Source organism: Sabethes cyaneus, chromosome 1 (assembly GCF_943734655.1).
Source record: "Sabethes cyaneus chromosome 1, idSabCyanKW18_F2, whole genome shotgun sequence".
In the NCBI taxonomy this organism is placed as follows: Eukaryota; Metazoa; Arthropoda; class Insecta; order Diptera; family Culicidae; genus Sabethes; species Sabethes cyaneus.
In genome coordinates, this window is record NC_071353.1 from 149815600 (window position 1) to 149834316 (window position 18717).

The window sequence follows — 18717 nt, forward strand, 5'->3', positions numbered from 1 at the left end:
TTTTATGTCTTTCGTTCGAGGAATGTGTAGTGAAGAATGTTACTGCTTTCAACAGGATGGAGCTCCTGGCCGCACCAATCCGACAGATTTCATATCGAAAAAGAAATAGTCTCCAAGTTCTCAAGTTCTCCTCATTTGAACCCACTGAATTTTTGTATATAAGGTATATGCTGCAGACGCTCAAGGATTATAAAAAATAATAATTTGGATGAATTTAAGTTAGTTATCATGAAGATGTAATGGGATGATATTCCGATGGAAGTAATGCGTGCCGCATGTAAAATCCTTAGATGTCCGGTTCTGAGGGACTTCCCCCTAATCGGTTGGTGGAACGATATAGTTTAGGTTTAAATTACCTTCTCAAAATAATATGTCTTGCGCTTCGTTCGTTTTGACAGAACCCCGGCCATACTCTAATGAGCAACCCTCGTATATGTAAGTCATGGTGGCACAGAAATCAAAACTAAATTATAGGTATTTACTTTTCAGTCACTTGCTGCAAAGACTGCCGTTTAGTATAAACTGCGGTCGCATGTTTTGACTTACTGCCATTTTTAGAAGAGAGTGGGTTACTGTTGAACCTTCCTATTTGCTCAGATCAACAGGTCTAGTACCTGCAAGCTCATTCAACTTTACATTCCAAAATCTATTGGCCATTTTTCTTCTAACCACACCGGTGTGGTAGTACCTGCTGCATAATCATCATGTTTTTTTTTGCACCCTCCGGCGCCGTCGTCGATCGTTACCGCTTCCGTCCGAGCAGCATTCCATTTAAATAATTTCCACCACCAGAAGAACCTTCGATCTGATAGATCACTGCAATTACCTGCTTCACGACGGGGCAAAAATCGTAAGCACCGCGCGTTTCAAACTCTTCCAAACTGAGCTGAGCTGAGCTGAGAGCTGCAACGGCGGCAGTTGTTGCAGCAAATCAATTAACGCCTACGGGCTAGGTTTATAGAAAACCACAGCCAGCAATTTTCCACACCGACAGCGGCCGCCGGCCGCGGTAAGTCGTTCAGCACAGGCCGGCCAATTGTCTAAGTGCACTTAAATAGAATTTCCTTAAAACGAGTAGTACCTCTTCGATGCGGTGATGAGATGAGATGAGAGCAGCATCCTCTGTCGGTCACCCAAACCAACGGACGGTCTCCTTGTAAGTTACATTGAAACAGGTTTTTAAGATGAAAAACGAGTGTTGCGACGTGTCCAAGTGGCGCGATATCGAGGAAGTGATACTTGTACCTGTGATTGACTGAAAACGCGCGCGCCGCGCGTTCAGTTTGCAGAAATCCCGTAGCCAGCCGGCTCCGGTATAATATGTCATCGATTACGATCGTAACCTGGCTCTGGTGGCTGGTTGGTGTCCCGATGGTTGCAGTAGTCTATAGTAGCCTGCGTTATGTCACATCTCAAAAGAAAAAGTCCTCCAACTTGTTCCGCGACCAGGGCTACTGGCGCGCGCGCGTAAATACGTCGCACAGTTGCGAGTCCATGTTATGTAACCTTCGATGGGTACAAAAATAAAGCGGTCAGATGAGAAATTAAAAAAACCGGATTTTGCGGTTGGTTTGCGATGGGTTTCTTGTTTTGCATGTCGCCTCTAAATGGACTGCGACTCTATTGCGGAATTGAGGGCAAAAGTGCCAATCATTTTATTTATAATTGAGTTTAATAATTGTAAATTTAATCCCATTACAGAGACCACAACACGAGCGAACAGCCTGTTTAAGCGTCGACCAGGGTTTTCGCTGAATCGTGCAACCGCTCCGACCACCGCGGGCACGGTCGTCTCTCCCACCAATAAATTCTTCAACAAGAATCGCTTCCGTGCATCGCCGGCAACTGAGCTGCCTTCGGCAGCCACCTCCAGCCAGGATGGCGACGTCGACCAGGAAATTGAGCCGAGCATTCAGCAGAACAGTAAGCTAGCGAAGGCTAAGAATCGTTACAATCAAATCGGCGAAGCCGAGGGTAGTCTGGAGGACGATCTGTTGGATGCTTTCACGACCATTTCCCGAGCACCGCTTCCCATCACGACCACGACGAGCCGAAATTTCCTCTTTCCGGACGAAACTCCCGTCCAAAAGCAGGAGCTGAAACAGATGATGAAGATCCTTAACATTGGCGAGCTTCCGTCGCACTACCAACGGGCGTCAACGCACAAGTATAACATCACCCACGAATACTCCCTGCAGAGCTACTCGGAGCCCTTCAGCAGTACCAGGAGATCACGTAAGTCAACCCACGGTCCTGCGGTAAATCCCCATTCATAACGTGCTTTCAATCCCCCCCACAGAGAAACTAATCCAGCGACCACGCATCTCCACCCAAAGCCAGTACTACTACGAGCAAACGACGCCGACGCGGTTCTACGCGACGTCCCTCTCGCCGGTGACCAACACTCCGCGGTCGAAGGAAACCACCGCTGCTGCCGCAGCCGCCACCACCACCCAGTGGAAGCGCAAACCCGGCTCGTACGAGAAGTCCACCTCCGGGTTTCGAAAGCAAAAGGACGACTTCCGTCCGATGAAACCCTTCCGACCGTCGCCGATCGATTACGACTACTACGACGACGGTGACCAGCGGATCATCGGCAAAACGAGCGCACAGGTTAAGGTTATCATGCACGGTCCCGGTCAGGTCGAGTGCCTCGACCAGGGTAACTTCCCGCATCCACTGTCGTGCAAGAAGTTCATCTCCTGTGCCAAGATGGAAATCGGCGGAGTCGTCGGCTGGGAGTACACCTGCCCCAAGGGGCTGAGCTACGATCCGGTCGGCGGAATCTGCAACTGGTCGGCCGGGCTGGGTTGCAAGGATTAGAACTCGAAAGTACGGTAAAATTTCTCTCTCTAGTATTTGTGTTTACGAATTTTTGGACTGACTAAAGTTAAAACTTCCCGTTTTGAAGAAAATTTTTATAAGGAGAAGAGTCGTGTCGACTGCTTGAAAGCTCCCTAAACTCACACTCAAGAAAGAAGAAAAAACTCTGCCATTCCATGACCGCAAGCTGACTGACATCAGAAATAATCACAAGGTAAAACCGACTCTTTTAGTGCACCTGTTAACGTTATTCCGTTTGAGCTTGTATAATTCATTAGAACTTAGTGTTTCTTTTCCCTTCTCTTTACACGATATCGTAGTTCGTAACCGCTAGCCATAGGATACACAGGTTCGGGTGACCAACAACATCAGCAAACTGAAACAAGCAAACAAAGAAAGCTAAAAACTAAACCTTTGCCACCCAGTAATTAGAAACAATACAAAAGTGGATCGCCCGAACTCCTGTTAGATTCGTTTTTAGGTTAGGTTTTAGATCGATTCTCTCCTGCAGTACTAGTACTCGAGTAGGAAATCGGAATCATATTATTCTTCCCCCCCAATCGGTCATTGTAGTTTTGAACGTTCGATCAAGTTGAACCGAACCGTTTGTTGTCTTGTCCGTGGGATGCGAACAGTTTCGCATTGATTTTGTAGTTTGAGCTCTACGGCGAATTCGTTGAGTTAAGTTCCTCCGAAACGACGGAGGTCGGCATTTGTGAATACAATCAAATAAACAGATAAAGTTTAAAATAAACGTTGATTAGATGTAGATGGTTGGTTTGATTCCCGAGTATAATTCACTGTTTGCTTTGATCGTGTACCAACTTGTGCACAATCAAAGCAAACCGGCGGCCTCTGTAACTGTCAGTTGTTTTGCACAACGAAGTCGCAACTTTCGGACTGTTGTGATGTGACTTGTGCATTAGTGAACCATCCTTTACTTACTAATTACTGATTTAACGCATAGTCTGAAACAAAGTACTGCCGAATAGGTGTATTGTGTTAAGATTTCAAGCCGGATGTCAGAAAACTTTGTATTTAGTCGACATCTTGAAAATCTGCGGTTGAGCGAATGTGCACTTCTCAGGCCAGATGGTGAAACCAAATTGTTGAATCCAGCACCATACGAAGGTTCGTCCAATGTTTCTGAACGTCTCTTCCTCCAACGACCAGCTGATCAAGATAACCAGAAGTACCCGAGAGACTAGCTAGTTGTCTATCAACTGTTGGCCCTGGAGCGGTTTTGACTCCAGGCGGTAGGTGGTTGTAGCGATACAATCATCGGTAAGTATTTATGGCGAGAAGGTTAAGGCTATCTTCGTCGATTTCCATCTGGAGGAAAGCGTTGGACAGGTCGATCGGCTTGGCTTGGCGAAAATGTCTTCCGGCAACGGGAGCGGGTACCGGTATGGTTGCAGTGCATTCGAATCCGTACGCACCGATGGAGACCGGTCCACACAGATTCGGATGTTTTCGTTGGCCGTGCGGACGATTTTGATCGGGGCCCACCCAGTAAACCATTTGGTTTGTATATCTCGATTGCAACTGAGGTATACGAAATCATATCTGAACGAAAAAGTTATATTTCACGCCATAAAAGAGCATATATGTACCAAAGTGGAGGCGATGTACGTGCGAAAATTTTGACAACTATTTGTAATTCTATTTTGCGCAGTTTTTATAACACGTAACTAAATACTCCTGAATATATGATATAGATATAATCAAATATTGCAATTGTCTATCCTGCTTTATAATTCACAGTCATGAATTGTATATGAAGACACGCACGATTGCAAAACAACTTATTGTTCACTTCGATTTAACATACTCTAATCATTATACAATTCCAATGTGAAATTGACATGAAAACGATTTAATGTGAACTTTCTATTACGATTTTGTGTTATCTGGGCAGTACTACAACCTGTCCAACTACAGCGCTATTCATGGCGTATTCCACGGGACATTTGGGAGGGTCATCACCCGATACATTTGGGTTCTAGCTTGATTTTCCTTTTGGTGCACAATCTGTTTGCTTCGGAAAACGGATGGAAACGCCACCTTGAAGGAGTCCATAGAAGTGAATTGATGACCTTTTGCATTAGCCATTGATGGGCATAGACGATAATCCAAAAGCATCGATAATGTCTATTACTAGTAGCTGAAGCGAGTTTTCCACCACGCAGAACTGCATTTGACATTGCTTGCCGTTCATGTAAATAGTGCAGGCAAACTTAAAAAACCGCTTTTGTGGATCTTTGAACGCCATGGGTGACTCCAGATCCGCTTAGATACAATGTTGATGTCGGAAAAAATAAGAGATTGGTGAATTCAGCCTTATCCTCTACACCCGTGGTGCCCAGGCATAGGCATGATCCGGGCCAAATCAGATTGCCTCATGAACGCTGCGGGCCGCATTGACCTCTGGTCATTCCTGCGCAGCAGAAACCATTTTCTAGGAATCATCACAAGGTTTAAACCGGAAAACATCCAGATCCACAGCATGCACTAAGTCTGTATCACAAAAAAAAATTATTCAAAAGTCCACCTGCAGTCCGCGGCGCGCACGAATCATCTAGAAGGGCCACATGCGGCCCACAGTTTGGCGATCACTGCTCTACACCATTGTCCAACGTCCACGCCGTTGACTTGAGCTTGAAGCGAAACGACGATTTTTGTAAACGGTATTTACCAGGAGATATTAATTGTATATGTCTGACCTCATTGCAAGGTTAAGACAAAAACACGTGGTTGGTCTATTTACCAGGACACTTACGGGGTTTGTTGAGACTCCCGGTCGACCTTTCCGCATTGATTTGGGGCTCCACCATGAGCTCGAGCAATAGCCTTCACAATGTCCGACGACACTGCAACTGTTGCTTCGTTCACTGCAACTGCTGGTTTCGTTATGGATAATGCAATGCTTCGCTTCGGTGGGTGCTTATTGAATTGTTTCTGCTTGACGGACTGCACTGCTGCAGTTGCAGCTACTCCTCTGTCTTAGACAGCAATCTCGTTCGGATCTCAACTCCTCCCTCAGACTTCAAACTGGAAACAAACATTAAGGTTTTGAATTGATAGAAACCTTGTTCCAACTTTCGTTGCCATACAGGAAACAAAGTTATTACTTTGAAGATAGTAAACCGAACCTCACCTGTTTTATTTCTCTCGGATACAAATCACAACACGAAGTCAACAAATCGAAGACAATTATCACTCTATTCACATCACGACGAATAGGTGGGGGGTCTAGGTCAATGAGTCTACAGCGTTTTTCATAGCTTGGCAGTTGGAAGGGGTTATTCCACGGAAGTCTCCGAAGAGCAAAACGAATAAATCTCCGCTGCACTGACAAGATTCGGCTAACTTCATTTTGATAGTAGGGACTCCAAACTGGAGCGCAATTTTCTAGATTGGAGCGGACAATAAATATACACAATAAAGAGCCTTTGGGCAGTCATTGAAGTTCTTGCCGATGCGCGTAATGAACTCAAGGTTTCTATAAGCCTACACGTTTAACTTTTCACAAATTTATTCTCTCCTCCTTGGCTTTTTACCACCCACTCTCTTAAAACTATCTAACCTGTACTTTTCTTCGACGGGGTCCCTTTTCTTCAAGCACATACACCGCCTGCACCAGCTCCACGTTCTCCAACAATCGCTGCCAAACGTGATCGCCGCTTCCAGCCACGTTAAACGTCGCACGTCGATATTCCCAATCAGCGGCCTTTGCCGCTCCTTCCGCGCTAGATGACAGGTCTGGGTGCTTGGCCCTTGCCGATCCTTCCGCATAGATTTAGAGGTCACTTCGATGATATTCGGCCTTTGCCAATCCGCCAAAGAATTTGGAACTAATGACTTTCACATTTCCCGGATCTATCACAATCTTCCACGTCTTATTCCGCTGTAGTGCTGCCATCTCAGAATTAACAGCATTAAGCCACTGAGTTTCATCATCTCTTCCATAAATATTCTGATACGATTCTGGTGCATCCGACATAAAACATTCTAGATCCATCGCGACATTCGCAGAAAGTTCATATTCTCCGGTTCTCATCCAAGCGGGTTGTCTATGACTTTGTTCCGGATTTTGTCTGACTTCTAACGGGTCTTCTTCTGGTTGCTCAGTGTCTTCTGGGAAATCACCGCTTATATTATCCGATACACCTCCAACCGACAGGAATTCCTCCGCTTCATCATAATCATCACTTGCCTCAATATCATTTAACTCTACTATAATATTCGATGGTGCCTCACAAGTATTTGCTTTTTTCAGAATTCCGGTTTTCAATTCATTGAATTTGACGCTACGTGAACAAATAATCCTCTGTTTTAATTTATCCCACACTCTTCAACAATTCACCCCATAACCAAGGAATACACATTCTACTACACGATCGTCCAACTTCTTTCTACGGATTCTTGGTATTGTCGCAAACGCCTGACATCCAAAAATCCTGAGATTCGATAAATCAGGCTTCCGGCCGAACCAAGCTTCGTATGGTGTCTTTTCAAGTATGGCACTAGTCGGGCTCCGATTAGTAAGATAAACAGCAGTATTTAGTGCCTCACCCCACAGTCTTTTGTCCAGTTCAGCATCGATTAACATTGCACGAGTCTTTTCACACAGCGTACGGTTTATCCTCTCGGCAACACCGTTAAGTTCAGGGGTATAAGGCGGTATAAACTCCAAAGAAATTCCCATGGTTGAACAAAATTCTTTCATCTCTCTACTGCAATATTCACCTCCGTTGTCACACCGAAGTCGCCTCATCCTGGTTCCAAAGTTTGTTGTAACCATTGCATGGAATTCTTTTAGCTTCAAGAAAGTTTCACTTTTCGTCTTCATTAAGTACACGACAACCATGTGTGTCCAGTCATCCGTGAAAGTGATAAAATACTTATACCCGTCATAACTAGTGGGTGTAATCGGACCACATACGTCACTGTGCACCAACTCAAGTGGCTTTGTAGCCCTGGTTCGTGTACCGCCAATGTGCACTCTTGGTTGTTTCGAACGTGCACAACTTACACAAAAAGGCAAGTTTATTGATAGTGCATCAGTAATTCCAGACACCATATCTTTTCTAACCAACGAATAAACATCCCTCATGTTAAGATGACCAAGGCGTCGGTGCCATACCGCATTGATGTCCACATTCACTACAGCAGCTTTGGCAGACGATTGCTCCTGCGTTTCAACCTTGAGCCAGTAGATCCCATTCTTTGCAGCTGCCCGTGCAAAAACTTCTCCATTTCTTGAAATACTTGCACCTTGCTTGTCGAAAATAACGGTATTACCACGTTCAACCAGCTTTCGTACTGACAGTAAATTGTCTTTACATTCTGGCACGTAAATCACGTCGTGTAAAGTCACTTTAACCTCCTCTCCATCCGCTATGGTATATCCTGATATGTATCCACCCATAGTGTCGCACATCCTCACACCGTCCATACCGATGGCAATTTGAAACGGTGACTTTAACTTTGTAACGCCCGAAAGCAAAGCAACGTCATTAAAAAGATGTTCGGAACAGCCTGAATCGAGAATAAACCAAACTTCACTCATTTCAGTGGAGAAATAGTTTTGCGCTGTCATAGCAAAAGCTTTTTCATCACTCCTTACTACAGTCGCTTGTCCATCGGAATCATTGTAGTTTTTTTGGACAAGCCGCTTGTAAATGTTGCTCGGATCCACAAATATAACATCTTCGCTTCTGTTTAGGTTTTACTGGTACTTGCCGTCGCACTTGAGTATTCATCGCCGATGTTACTGACTCAAGCGGTACCTCCTCTGACGACCTACCATTTAGCCGCAGCTCTTCTTCCAACAAAAGTGATTTTGCCTTTGTCAAGGTCAAGGCATCTTCGTCCATGGTTTGCATAGCAGTTATCACTGGTCGATATTCCTCCGGCATCAGCATCAACAGTCTTACTACCTTATCTATTTCGTCAGACTGTTTCCCAATATCGCGTAGCTCCCGGACGTTTTTATCGTAGCGCGTGGAAAACGATTGCAGACTTTCGGTTTCAAGAAGTTTGAGGTTAATTAGTTCCCTTTCCAGCAGCAAACGTTTTGCAATGCTCGATCGATTAAAGGCGCTCTTCAAAATATTCCACACATCCAAGGCTGTGACACAGTCGCGGGTCATATCCAGAAGATCGTCATGAATGCAGCGTATGATTAGGCCTTTCGCTTTCTTATCATCCCGCTTCCAAACATCGTCCGGTTCCGCCGGCTGTTCCTCCTTCACGTGCTCAAATAAACCTTTCTCGTCGAGAACAATTTCCACCCGGTAGCTCCACTCAGCGTAACCGGTACCACCAAACTGTCTGATTCAGAATCTTTCGGTGTTTTCCTCTGCCATTATCGTGCGGGTCCCGTAACCTGTTGATGTCCAAAAACAACTCCGGGATCAATCAAGGCGTTTTTCGCGATATCCGTAAATAAACTTTTGAAAGATTCTCATTTGTTTCTGAAAAAACGGAAAAAACACGTTTTATTACTTTTTGCATTTGACAGATAATAATGTACTGCTTAAGATTTACGTTACAGAATAATGCAAGTTGGGTGACTTGCGAAAATTACGTCATGTGACATTTAAAAGTTTCAACAGGCCCGACTATGACAACATTTTTTGTCTTCACGTAAATGCCTATAACTTTTTTATTTCTCAAGCAATCAGTTCAAAACTTTCTGGAAATATACCTTATTCTTAGACCTTTGCAACGACGTATTTAGATTTCCAAAATTCCATTTTGAAACGAAAGTTATGGGCGAATTCCAAAACGTGGCCCAACCACGACGACACTTCCCTACTGTTTGAAAAATGCAACTGGTTCGTTTTGAAGTTTTGAAATCGTGTTTATGCACAGGAAACATATATCACAATTTAAATGTTGAAGGAAAAGCACATGAGTTGACGGATAAGTTGAAAAAATGGTTCACTGGAGCGGCTAGAGTGTGGATGGATTTTTTCAGGAAAACAGGTGGTATACCGTCCGGTCCAACTGATCGAGACAGTTTCCACTTCGCGGCGGTCAAACTTTCACGAGTACATACACCGAAGAATCTTATCGAAAACAGTTCACATTTTTGCTTAAAGTTGCTCGTCGTTTTATTCGATTCAATCTTCGCTCGACATTTCGCAGGTACCTCCGAAGTTCCGAAGTGCGACGTTGTTGTCATAATACATCATGAGACCTATTTAACACTAGACTACTGTGTTACCTGACTCACTGCGAATATGCGTTGTGTTCGCGGGATCGTGTTGGTTCGAAAGGTTTCGAAAAATATCGCCTGTGTTTCGAAAATATCGTTAATTTTGATCACTAAAAATAACGTACTTAAACGTTATATCACAGAACAGAAGTGGAAGTCCGAACGATTCGCCGATCAAAACTGGTAACAGAATCTTTTTTGCTTTTATTTTTCTTTTGGGAAGGTTTTCGCACAGAAGCGAATAACAGCAATATAAGCAGAACGCTCGCTACCAATCGCATTGCAGCTTTCATATGCTTTCGTGTGCATTCGTAAGCGTTCGGGTGTTTTCGTGGAAAAAAGTGACTCGCCACCGCCAGGTTCGCTAGTATCTGCAGAAAGTAGCAAGTACGTGTTTGGATTTTAACTTCCACTTCTGTTCTGTGGTTATATATCAAGTGCCAGTAGTACGCAATAATTGGATTGTGAAACTGAATTTTATTCATGCAACTTTTTACAAATTAAATGCAATAACAAAAGCCAAACTATTAAAAAATCGTTTGTTATCGATATTAATTGCACATGCGTTATAAACGAATAAAACGTATGGTTAAGTTTTATTTCAATAATACGCATATTCGCAGTGAGTCAGGTAAAACAGTAGGTAACGACTGGTAATTGGCTGAGTACTTTACGTCCCCCACCAAGCAGATAAGCGACGACTTCGAGTATATCTCCCACTCCCAAGTCCCCAAAAAAGCTCTTTCGGGACTGACGATCAGCGAGAAGCGAATGTCCAAGCCACTGTTGCTTCCTTCAGGGGTTACAGAGAATAAGAAGATATGTATATACAGAACGAACTGACGACCGGAAGATGCCGCCTTCATCAAGAAGTATCACGCGAAGTAGGATGTTGTCTTTTTGATATCGGACCTGGCCACAGATAAACGTTGTTGCGAAGACCGCCAACCCTTTCAATACAGCAAAGTTTCGTTAATTGGTGGTTCGTTAATTGGGCGGTTCGTTAATTGGGTGTTCGCTAATTGGGCTATGTGACAACTTGAATGTCAAAATTGTATGGAATTTTCGAGTTTAGAAATTTCTAACAACTGTCAGTCGGCCCAATTAGCGAATCAGCTGGAAAGCAGTCGTGGCCCAATTAACGAATTCAGGCTGTATTCACCGACTCATAAAAGTTTTTTCGATTAGAAATTTTTTGCAGAGTAATGATTACTATTTTGAGCATTTTAGTTGATTGTAAATAATGAAAATTTTGCTTTCTTATATTAATGTTTAACAAATTGAATGAAAAATTTCATTGCTTACGCCCAAGCTTACGCCTACGGCCTGTTCAGACCAGGGGGGATCTATTGCTGTCACATTCCATACATGTGTGCGTTACCGCAGATGGTGTTTGGTCCATGACGTTTGTACTATCATGGACCAAACGGCGTGTGATTGATTTCGAGCCAAGGGACTCGCAGCTCTATTTTTGTCTGCTGCAGTTGACAGAAACTCAAACCCAAACACGCAGCGCAATTGTCGTTTGTATTATTTTGATCCCGATAATGCATTTATTTGCTTTTTAGCGTAAATAAAACAAACTAAGAAACTTTTCGAAAACTACATATACAGGCAAGAGCAGCAAATTGGTAAGAAAAAAAGTAGCAAGAGCGGCATTAAAAATTATGGTCACCTGCCTGCCCCTTTACATGTGAGTTTCACAATTCCTTACCGATAGATCCCCCCTGGTTCAGACGCTGAAACATTGAAGCAGATTTTTTTAAATTTGTCATCCAGTGTAAATGAACCGAAAACGATATGAATGAAGAAGAATGAACACTTAAACTGTCAAAACAACGACGTAAACAAAACAGCATGCACGTGTGCAGTGTTTAGAAAAAGGTAGAAAACTATACGGTATCAGCGGTATCGGTAGTAAAAAGGTGATTGTAAAGAACCGGAACGATTTAGGTAAAAATCGGTAAGTACGTAACAAAAATACGTCGCTAGAAATCACATTAACATTCAGAAATTACCAGGTTCATCAACCGGCAACAATGACTTGCACCGGCAAAGAAGGAAGTTTCCTCATCTATCGGGGCAGTAATTTTTTCAAACAACGCCTAATACTGTCCACGCTCAGCGGAAAGCCAATCACGATTCGTGACATTCGCGTGCTGGACGAGGAAGGTCCTGGCCTGCGTGAGTACGAAAGTAATCTGCTAAAGCTGCTGGACCGGATAACGAATGGAACACGAATTCGAATCGAACAGGATGGAACTTCGGTTAGTTATCAACCGGGATTGTTGCACGGTGGTGAAATTCAGCACGAGTGCTGTGTCGAGCGAGGGATTGGATACTATCTGGATGTGCTGGTGGCGTTGGGACCGTTTTGTAAGTTACCACTGGATGTGACACTAACCGGGGTGACCAACAGCGTCGAGAGCCCATCGGTGGATCATATTAAGGCGTCCGCGTTTGCCACGCTGAAGCGTTTTTTGATTGATGATGAGGGGTTGAGTTTGGTGGTGAGGAAGCGCGGGCTGATGCCCGCCGGTGGCGGTGAGGTTGGCTTCACCTGTCCGGTGAAGAAAACCCTGAAGGCAATCCAGTGTACGAAGCAAACGATGGTGAAGAGGATTCGTGGCATGGCCTACTGCTGTAAGGTTTCGCCGGCGATGGCAAATCGAGCGGTTGAATCGGCGAAGGGAGTGATGTTGAATTTTTTGCCAGATGTTTATATTAATACGGATCAACATAAGGGCAAGCGGTCCGGTAATAGTCCCGGGTTTGGAGTTAATTTGGTAGCGGAGACGACCGATGGGACTAAATTTTCGGCCGAGGTTGTTTCGAAAACGATGCAAGCGGGTGGAAACCCAACGGTGCCGGAGGATCTTGGCAGGGATGCAGCCATGCGGCTGCTGGATGAGGTGTATCGAGGTGGTTGCGTGGACTCCACCTTCCAGTGGATGGCGGCACTGTTTATGGCGCTCGGGCAGAAGGATGTTTCGAAGTTTCTGGTTGGACCACTGTCACAGTACACGATATACTTCCTGCAGCATTTGCGGGAATTTTTCGGAATTACATTCAAGTTGGAGAATGCTTCCGGGGAAAACGAGAACGACGATGACGATGATGATGAAATGGCCGGTTCGAATAAGGTTATGCTGACTTGCGTCGGGATCGGATACAGTAATTACAGTAAGAAAGTGACGTGAGAGGTTTTTAATAAATTTTCCAAAATTTAGCGAATGTTTTTGCCAATCTATTGTGAGAGACTTACTTATTTTTAAGATTAACCATGTTGAACAGCTTATCCTTGGCAATCTGAGCCATCAGTCCGTGCAACAGTTCGATCGATGCTCGGCTGCAGTCACGAGTAGCCTTCGATAGTTTGTCTTCGGTGCGTTTCTCGTTTACGTCATTCCCTGTGACCACAAACGGACCGCGTCCGAGACTGGCCTCACTTAGCTCCAACTTCTCCGAAAGATCCAATATTTGTCCGGTCGTATAATCGGCATTGCTCAGCAATCCCGAGCTTCCAAGAGTATTAACCCAATACTTGTTCCATAAGGAGTCTAACAGCTTCCGATCGAGTGCCGACTTAAAGTAGGACACGTCCAGCTGATAGTACTGCTTGCAGTGGACACCAAAATCTTCGATTTTGTTCAACGGAATCGTTTGATACTCGGACGGTTCCTCGTTCGGTGGTTTGTAACCTAAAATTCATGCAATATTGGATCTAAATTTTCTTTAAAACTGTCAATATGCAATTTACCCTTCGGATAGGTGCGGAACGCACCCAAACACACCTTCCCAGCGGACACGGTTCTAACCGGATCGACAACAATAGCCACAAACGGTTCCTGATAGTTTTGATTAAGCATCTGCGTGTTAACGTCAATTCCGGACAACCAGCAACCGTACCCCGGATGGCTGTGATACCAACCGATGGCATTCTCGCACCGGCCAACCTCCTTGGCCGACTCCATGTAGGCCGTCATGTACTCGTAGGCCTGCGATTGAGCATTCACGCGCGTTTCGGTTCCTTCGACCGGCAGGGCAAACGCATCCATCACGACCATTGTGTCCTCTTCGACCTTACCCAGCAGCAGGCCCATCACTTCCAGGGCACCACCCGAACGGGCATGCATCACCATCTTCAGCAGGGCCAGTGCCGAAATCTTGATATCCTTGAAAAAGTGCGGATCCTTTTCCCATGGCCGAGCCGCCAGGATGCGCTGCTGCTGCTCGGAATCGTAGCGGAAAATTTCATCGCTCGGCGGCAGGGTTTCGATGCTGTTCTCCAGCTCCCAGTTTTTGCGGGCCAAATCCGAATCGGCCATTTCTGCGGCAAGCGTTATCCGATAAATTACGAACGAACTAAGGGGAGAAAATCTCTTTGTTCGATATAAATACCTGCTAGAAGCTGATAAACTTTTCCGCTTAGATAAAGTCAAAGTCCTTAAACAAAAATTTGACAACTGGATTGGTTCATTAGGTTCATTACTACAGTGGTGCCAAATGTTCATGCAGAATAATGAATCAAATTAAATCAGATGAATTCGATGAATTTTGGTTTGGCAGACTCTTTGACTCGGAATATTTTTTTTTTTTTGATGTTTTGTCTTTGACGGACAGGGCTGAGACCATAGTTGATCCATCTCGCCAAGACTCGGAATATCTTCAAAAAAAATGAAACAGCAATTCCAGATTTCACTACCAAAAGCCATTTATTGTTCTCAACTAAACCCCCTGTCTACAGCGAACCGATAACCTTCCGCTTTCGCATTCCCTCCAACCAGTGGTCCAGCATCTGCTCGCCACTCTGCGGCTCCCGTCCAACATAGTAATGCTCCGGTGGGCTACCCTCCTCCAACCGTACAAAATAGTGACAATGCTTGTACTCCACCTCGCCGAACCGACCGCGGCCATGCCGCCGGAAGCCCTTGAAAACGCGACCCTTGCCGCAGAACGATTCGGCAACCCATAGGTTCGACCGGAACTCGACGTTGTGCCGCCGGACGGCTAGGTCTATCGCTTCCAGGATGGTTTCCTTTACGGCCGAGGCGCCTTTCTTGTCGATGAAGGAAAGTTGCTTCAGCGCTTCGTCGACCGACATTCCACGGACGAAGCTGGCCACGTACCACATTTTCTTTGGGCTGTACTTGATGTTCGTCTTCTGGTGGCACACGAACGCTGGTCGGGGTGGTTCCTCCGGGGTTTGCGGTGGGTAGATTACCTTGTTAAACTCCAACCATCGGCGAGGACCGGTGTTGTGACTGTTCCATTTCTTTGCTAGTGGACTGCTGGTGTGTAGTTGATTGCTGGCAATCGCAGCACCGGCGACAGCCGGCAGCTGGGCGCTGCTGCGGATCGTTAAACTACGAAAGCTTCGTAACAGTATTGACATTGTATCTTTAGATTTTGATTATATTTCCAATTTTTATTAAAAGTATGAAAAATGCACTGTTACATACTTGCATTAAAAGTTTACTTTTGACGTTTCATTTCGATTTCGATTCGTTTTCTGGTTTTCTGATGAATTAGAATGAATATATTTGGTTTCTGGATGAACAACACGATGTTGAAGCAAACCGATGACAGAAAATCATCGCAGTTCAGATATCAAAATTTAAAGATTATCCGAAACCACAAACCAGTTCCGAAAGGCCACATAAAAAGAAAGAAACAGAAGTGGAAGTTTAAAATTTCGAATTGAATTTGTTTCCATCCAGTATTTTCCAAACAGACGGTGGACATCACAGAACAGAAGTAGAAGTCCGAACGGCGTCTTACGGCAAGTTTTGAGATAGGGTGTCATTCCCAAAAATCGAAAAATGTGAGCGTCACGAAAAATGATAGGTTTTGAGCGAATAGCTCAGCGGTTTTCCGATCGATTTTCAATATTCTTACACCAATCGATCGGAAAATATTCTAAGAATTGATCCAAATGAAGAAAAGTATGGATTCTTGATGTTGAACTAAAGAGAAATTGAAAATAATGAACCTATGTTTTACCAGAATTCTCGCTTCGTGATTGGTTGTTGGAAATGACATCATCGAAGTAGAAACGCGTTTTTACGCTTCGACTTATCCAGCTTTTTACGCGCTATAATGGCGGACGCTATAAATTGTGTTCGTAATATGTGAACAATCTTTTTGACAACTCTGCATACATCAAAACTGGGCACTCTTCTCCTGAAAGGCAGTGTTGCTCTTTCTTTAGTTTACGCAAAAAAAGGAAGGCAATAGTTTTGTTTACATTTCGCACAGTTTTGCTTTCCTTCTTTGACGTAAACGAAAGAAAGAGCACGGTAGTGTTGCAAGAGAAGAGTGTCAGATTTGATGTATGCAGAGTTGTCAAAAAGACTCCGCATATTACGAACACAATTTATAGCGGCCACCATTATAGCGCGTAAAAAGCTGGATAATTCAGTCAATTTTCAATCCAGCTTTTTACGAGCCATAATGGCGGACATGTTCGTAATATTTGAACAGCATTTTTGACATTTTCCCAATACATCGCACGTTTTCTTTCCACGCGTTCACGGTAAAACTAAAGGAATGTAGGGAAAGAAAACGTGCGATGTATTAAAGATATGTCAAAAATGCTGTTCAAATATTACGAACCCGTCCGCCATTATGGCTTGTAAAAAGCTGGATAGATTTCTAAGATACCGTGAACCCCCGTTCGTTTGACCGTTTTTAATCTGAACACTTTTTAATCTGAACCCCGCTGGTTTGCACGATGTGCAAATTAAAAATGGCTCAAATGTCATTCTCAACAGGGCATCATTTGCCTTCACAGACAATGCACATAAACACGATTTGTTTGTACTGATCTAGCGTGTTTAATCCTAGTTTAATCAGTTACACATTTCGTTTCCCAACGATTACGATAGAAATCCGATCGGAGACATAACATATTCGCTGCTTGAAACTACCAACGAAACGAGACTAAATCAAACCACCAAAACAATAACAAAGAGCAGGGCGGCCAGTTCATACAAGTTTTAGCATATTTAGGGTTGCTAGTTGTTCAAATTAAAAACGAACCCCGTTAGTTTGCATGAGGAATCGTTCAAACGAACGGGGGTACACTGTATTTACACCAATTGAACGGAAAATCGATTGAAAATACAGAAAACTATTGATTTTCAATGCACATCTTTGAAAAATTGAATTATTTTCATATTTTTGCCTTCCCTCGTCAGTGCTTCCCTAGCACGGATGACAGAAATATATACGATATAAGCTATGGGTTAAGCTTCCTTATGATTGTATTTAATTTACGCCCTATAGAATCCGATCGAAAATTGTTGAGCTTCAGCTGTTGCTGCTTCCCACGGATAAGGCAACGAAGGCATGCAAATTCACCAAGCGAGGTGTTGGAGCTGGAGCACTCGTTTCGCTGCCGTGAAGGAATATCTGGCTGCTGAAGTTCTGGAATTGGCAGGAAATATGCTGCTTGCGACAACGAAACGATCAGAATTATCGTCACTTGCAGCTGGCCATCCGCAACAAAGAAGAGTTGAACAAATTGCTGTCCGGTGTCACCACTGCTCAGAGAAGTGTCTTTCCGAACATCCCTGTTTTGTTGCTGCCCAAGAAGACAGAAAAGATTTAAATTTCCAACATATCACGTCGAAAAACCGTTCTTCTAAGAACGAGACATATGTTCATGAAGATTTAAGGAATTTTCAGTCACTGATTTTAATTCTATTTAATTTAGATTGTGTAGTGTTTGTCTCGGTTGCCTCCGACCGAGCCCTCCAGAACATGGAACAACAGATTGATCTAATAGTTTACTTCTTATCAAATAATTTTAACCGATCACCTCTCGCACTTCTGTTCGCTTGTTGCTGGTGGTTAAGAGGTTGGCCGTCTCGGAAGGTATCAAAGAAGCCAACAAATATTCCAGCTCCAAGTAAATGTTTTCGGTCAAGCGTAAAAATGCATAAAACCATCCAGCTTTTTAAGAGCCATAATGGCCGACGGGTTCGTAATATTTGAACAGTATTTTTGACATTTCCCTAATCCAGCTTTTTACGAGCCATAATGGCGGACGTGTTCGTAATATTTGCACAGCATTTTTGACATTTCCCTAATACATCGCACGTTTTCTTTCCGCGCGTTCACGGTAAAACTAAAGGAATGTACGGAAAGAAAGCGTGCGATGTATTAGCGAAATGTCAAAAATGGTGTTTAAATATTACGAACACCCAGTAAACCATTTGGTTTGTATATTTCGATTGCAACTGAGGTATACGAAATCATATCTGAATGAAAGTTATATTTCACGCCATATAAGAACATATATGTACCAAAGTGGAGGCGATATCCAGCTTTTTACAAGCCATAATGGCGGACGTGTTCGTTATATTTGAACAGCATTTTTGACATGTTCCTAATACATCGCACGTTTTCTTTCCGTACATTCCTTTAGTTTTACCGTGAACGCGCGGAAAGAAAACGTGCGATGTATTAGGGAAATGTCAAAAATGCTGTTCAAATATTACGAACACGTCCGCCATTATGGCTCGTAAAAAGCTGGATACGTGCGAAAATTTTGACAACTATTTGTAATTCTATTTTGTGCAGTTTTTATAACACGCAACCACTGACGAACTGACATCCAAGCTAGGGTGCTCAACCTGTGTAAATTTTTGTAACGGCCGTTCTTC

The 18717-nt window shown here is 43.8% G+C and overlaps 3 protein-coding genes across 5 annotated transcripts; 1 reads left to right on the forward strand and 2 right to left on the reverse strand.

The window, feature by feature from the left end:
* The first annotated feature begins 11919 nt into the window (after positions 1-11919).
* LOC128734156 (probable RNA 3'-terminal phosphate cyclase-like protein) lies at positions 11920-13277 on the forward strand. Of its 3 annotated transcripts, none has more exons than XM_053828200.1 (2): positions 11920-12011; positions 12070-13277. In XM_053828200.1, the coding sequence occupies exon 2, from the start codon at positions 12088-12090 to the stop codon at positions 13246-13248; it is 1161 nt and encodes a 386-aa protein (XP_053684175.1). In that variant the 5' UTR covers positions 11920-12011; positions 12070-12087; the 3' UTR covers positions 13249-13277. The 3 variants fall into 3 exon arrangements, with proteins under 3 accessions (XP_053684175.1, XP_053684183.1, XP_053684191.1); XM_053828208.1 differs by having other exon boundaries at positions 11941-12015; XM_053828216.1 differs by having other exon boundaries at positions 11989-12011; positions 12060-13277.
* LOC128734177 (COP9 signalosome complex subunit 5) lies at positions 13250-14504 on the reverse strand. The gene is made up of 3 exons (XM_053828228.1): positions 14450-14504; positions 13809-14378; positions 13250-13749 (listed from the first exon to the last, which is right to left on the reverse strand). Exons 2-3 carry the CDS (start codon positions 14374-14376, stop codon positions 13310-13312), a joined length of 1008 nt encoding a protein of 335 aa, XP_053684203.1. The 5' UTR covers positions 14377-14378; positions 14450-14504; the 3' UTR covers positions 13250-13309.
* A 241-nt stretch (positions 14505-14745) lies between these two features.
* LOC128745370 (39S ribosomal protein L22, mitochondrial) lies at positions 14746-15500 on the reverse strand. The gene has a single exon (XM_053842429.1). It carries the CDS (start codon positions 15441-15443, stop codon positions 14790-14792), a length of 654 nt encoding a protein of 217 aa, XP_053698404.1. The 5' UTR covers positions 15444-15500; the 3' UTR covers positions 14746-14789.
* Positions 15501-18717: the final 3217 nt, after the last annotated feature.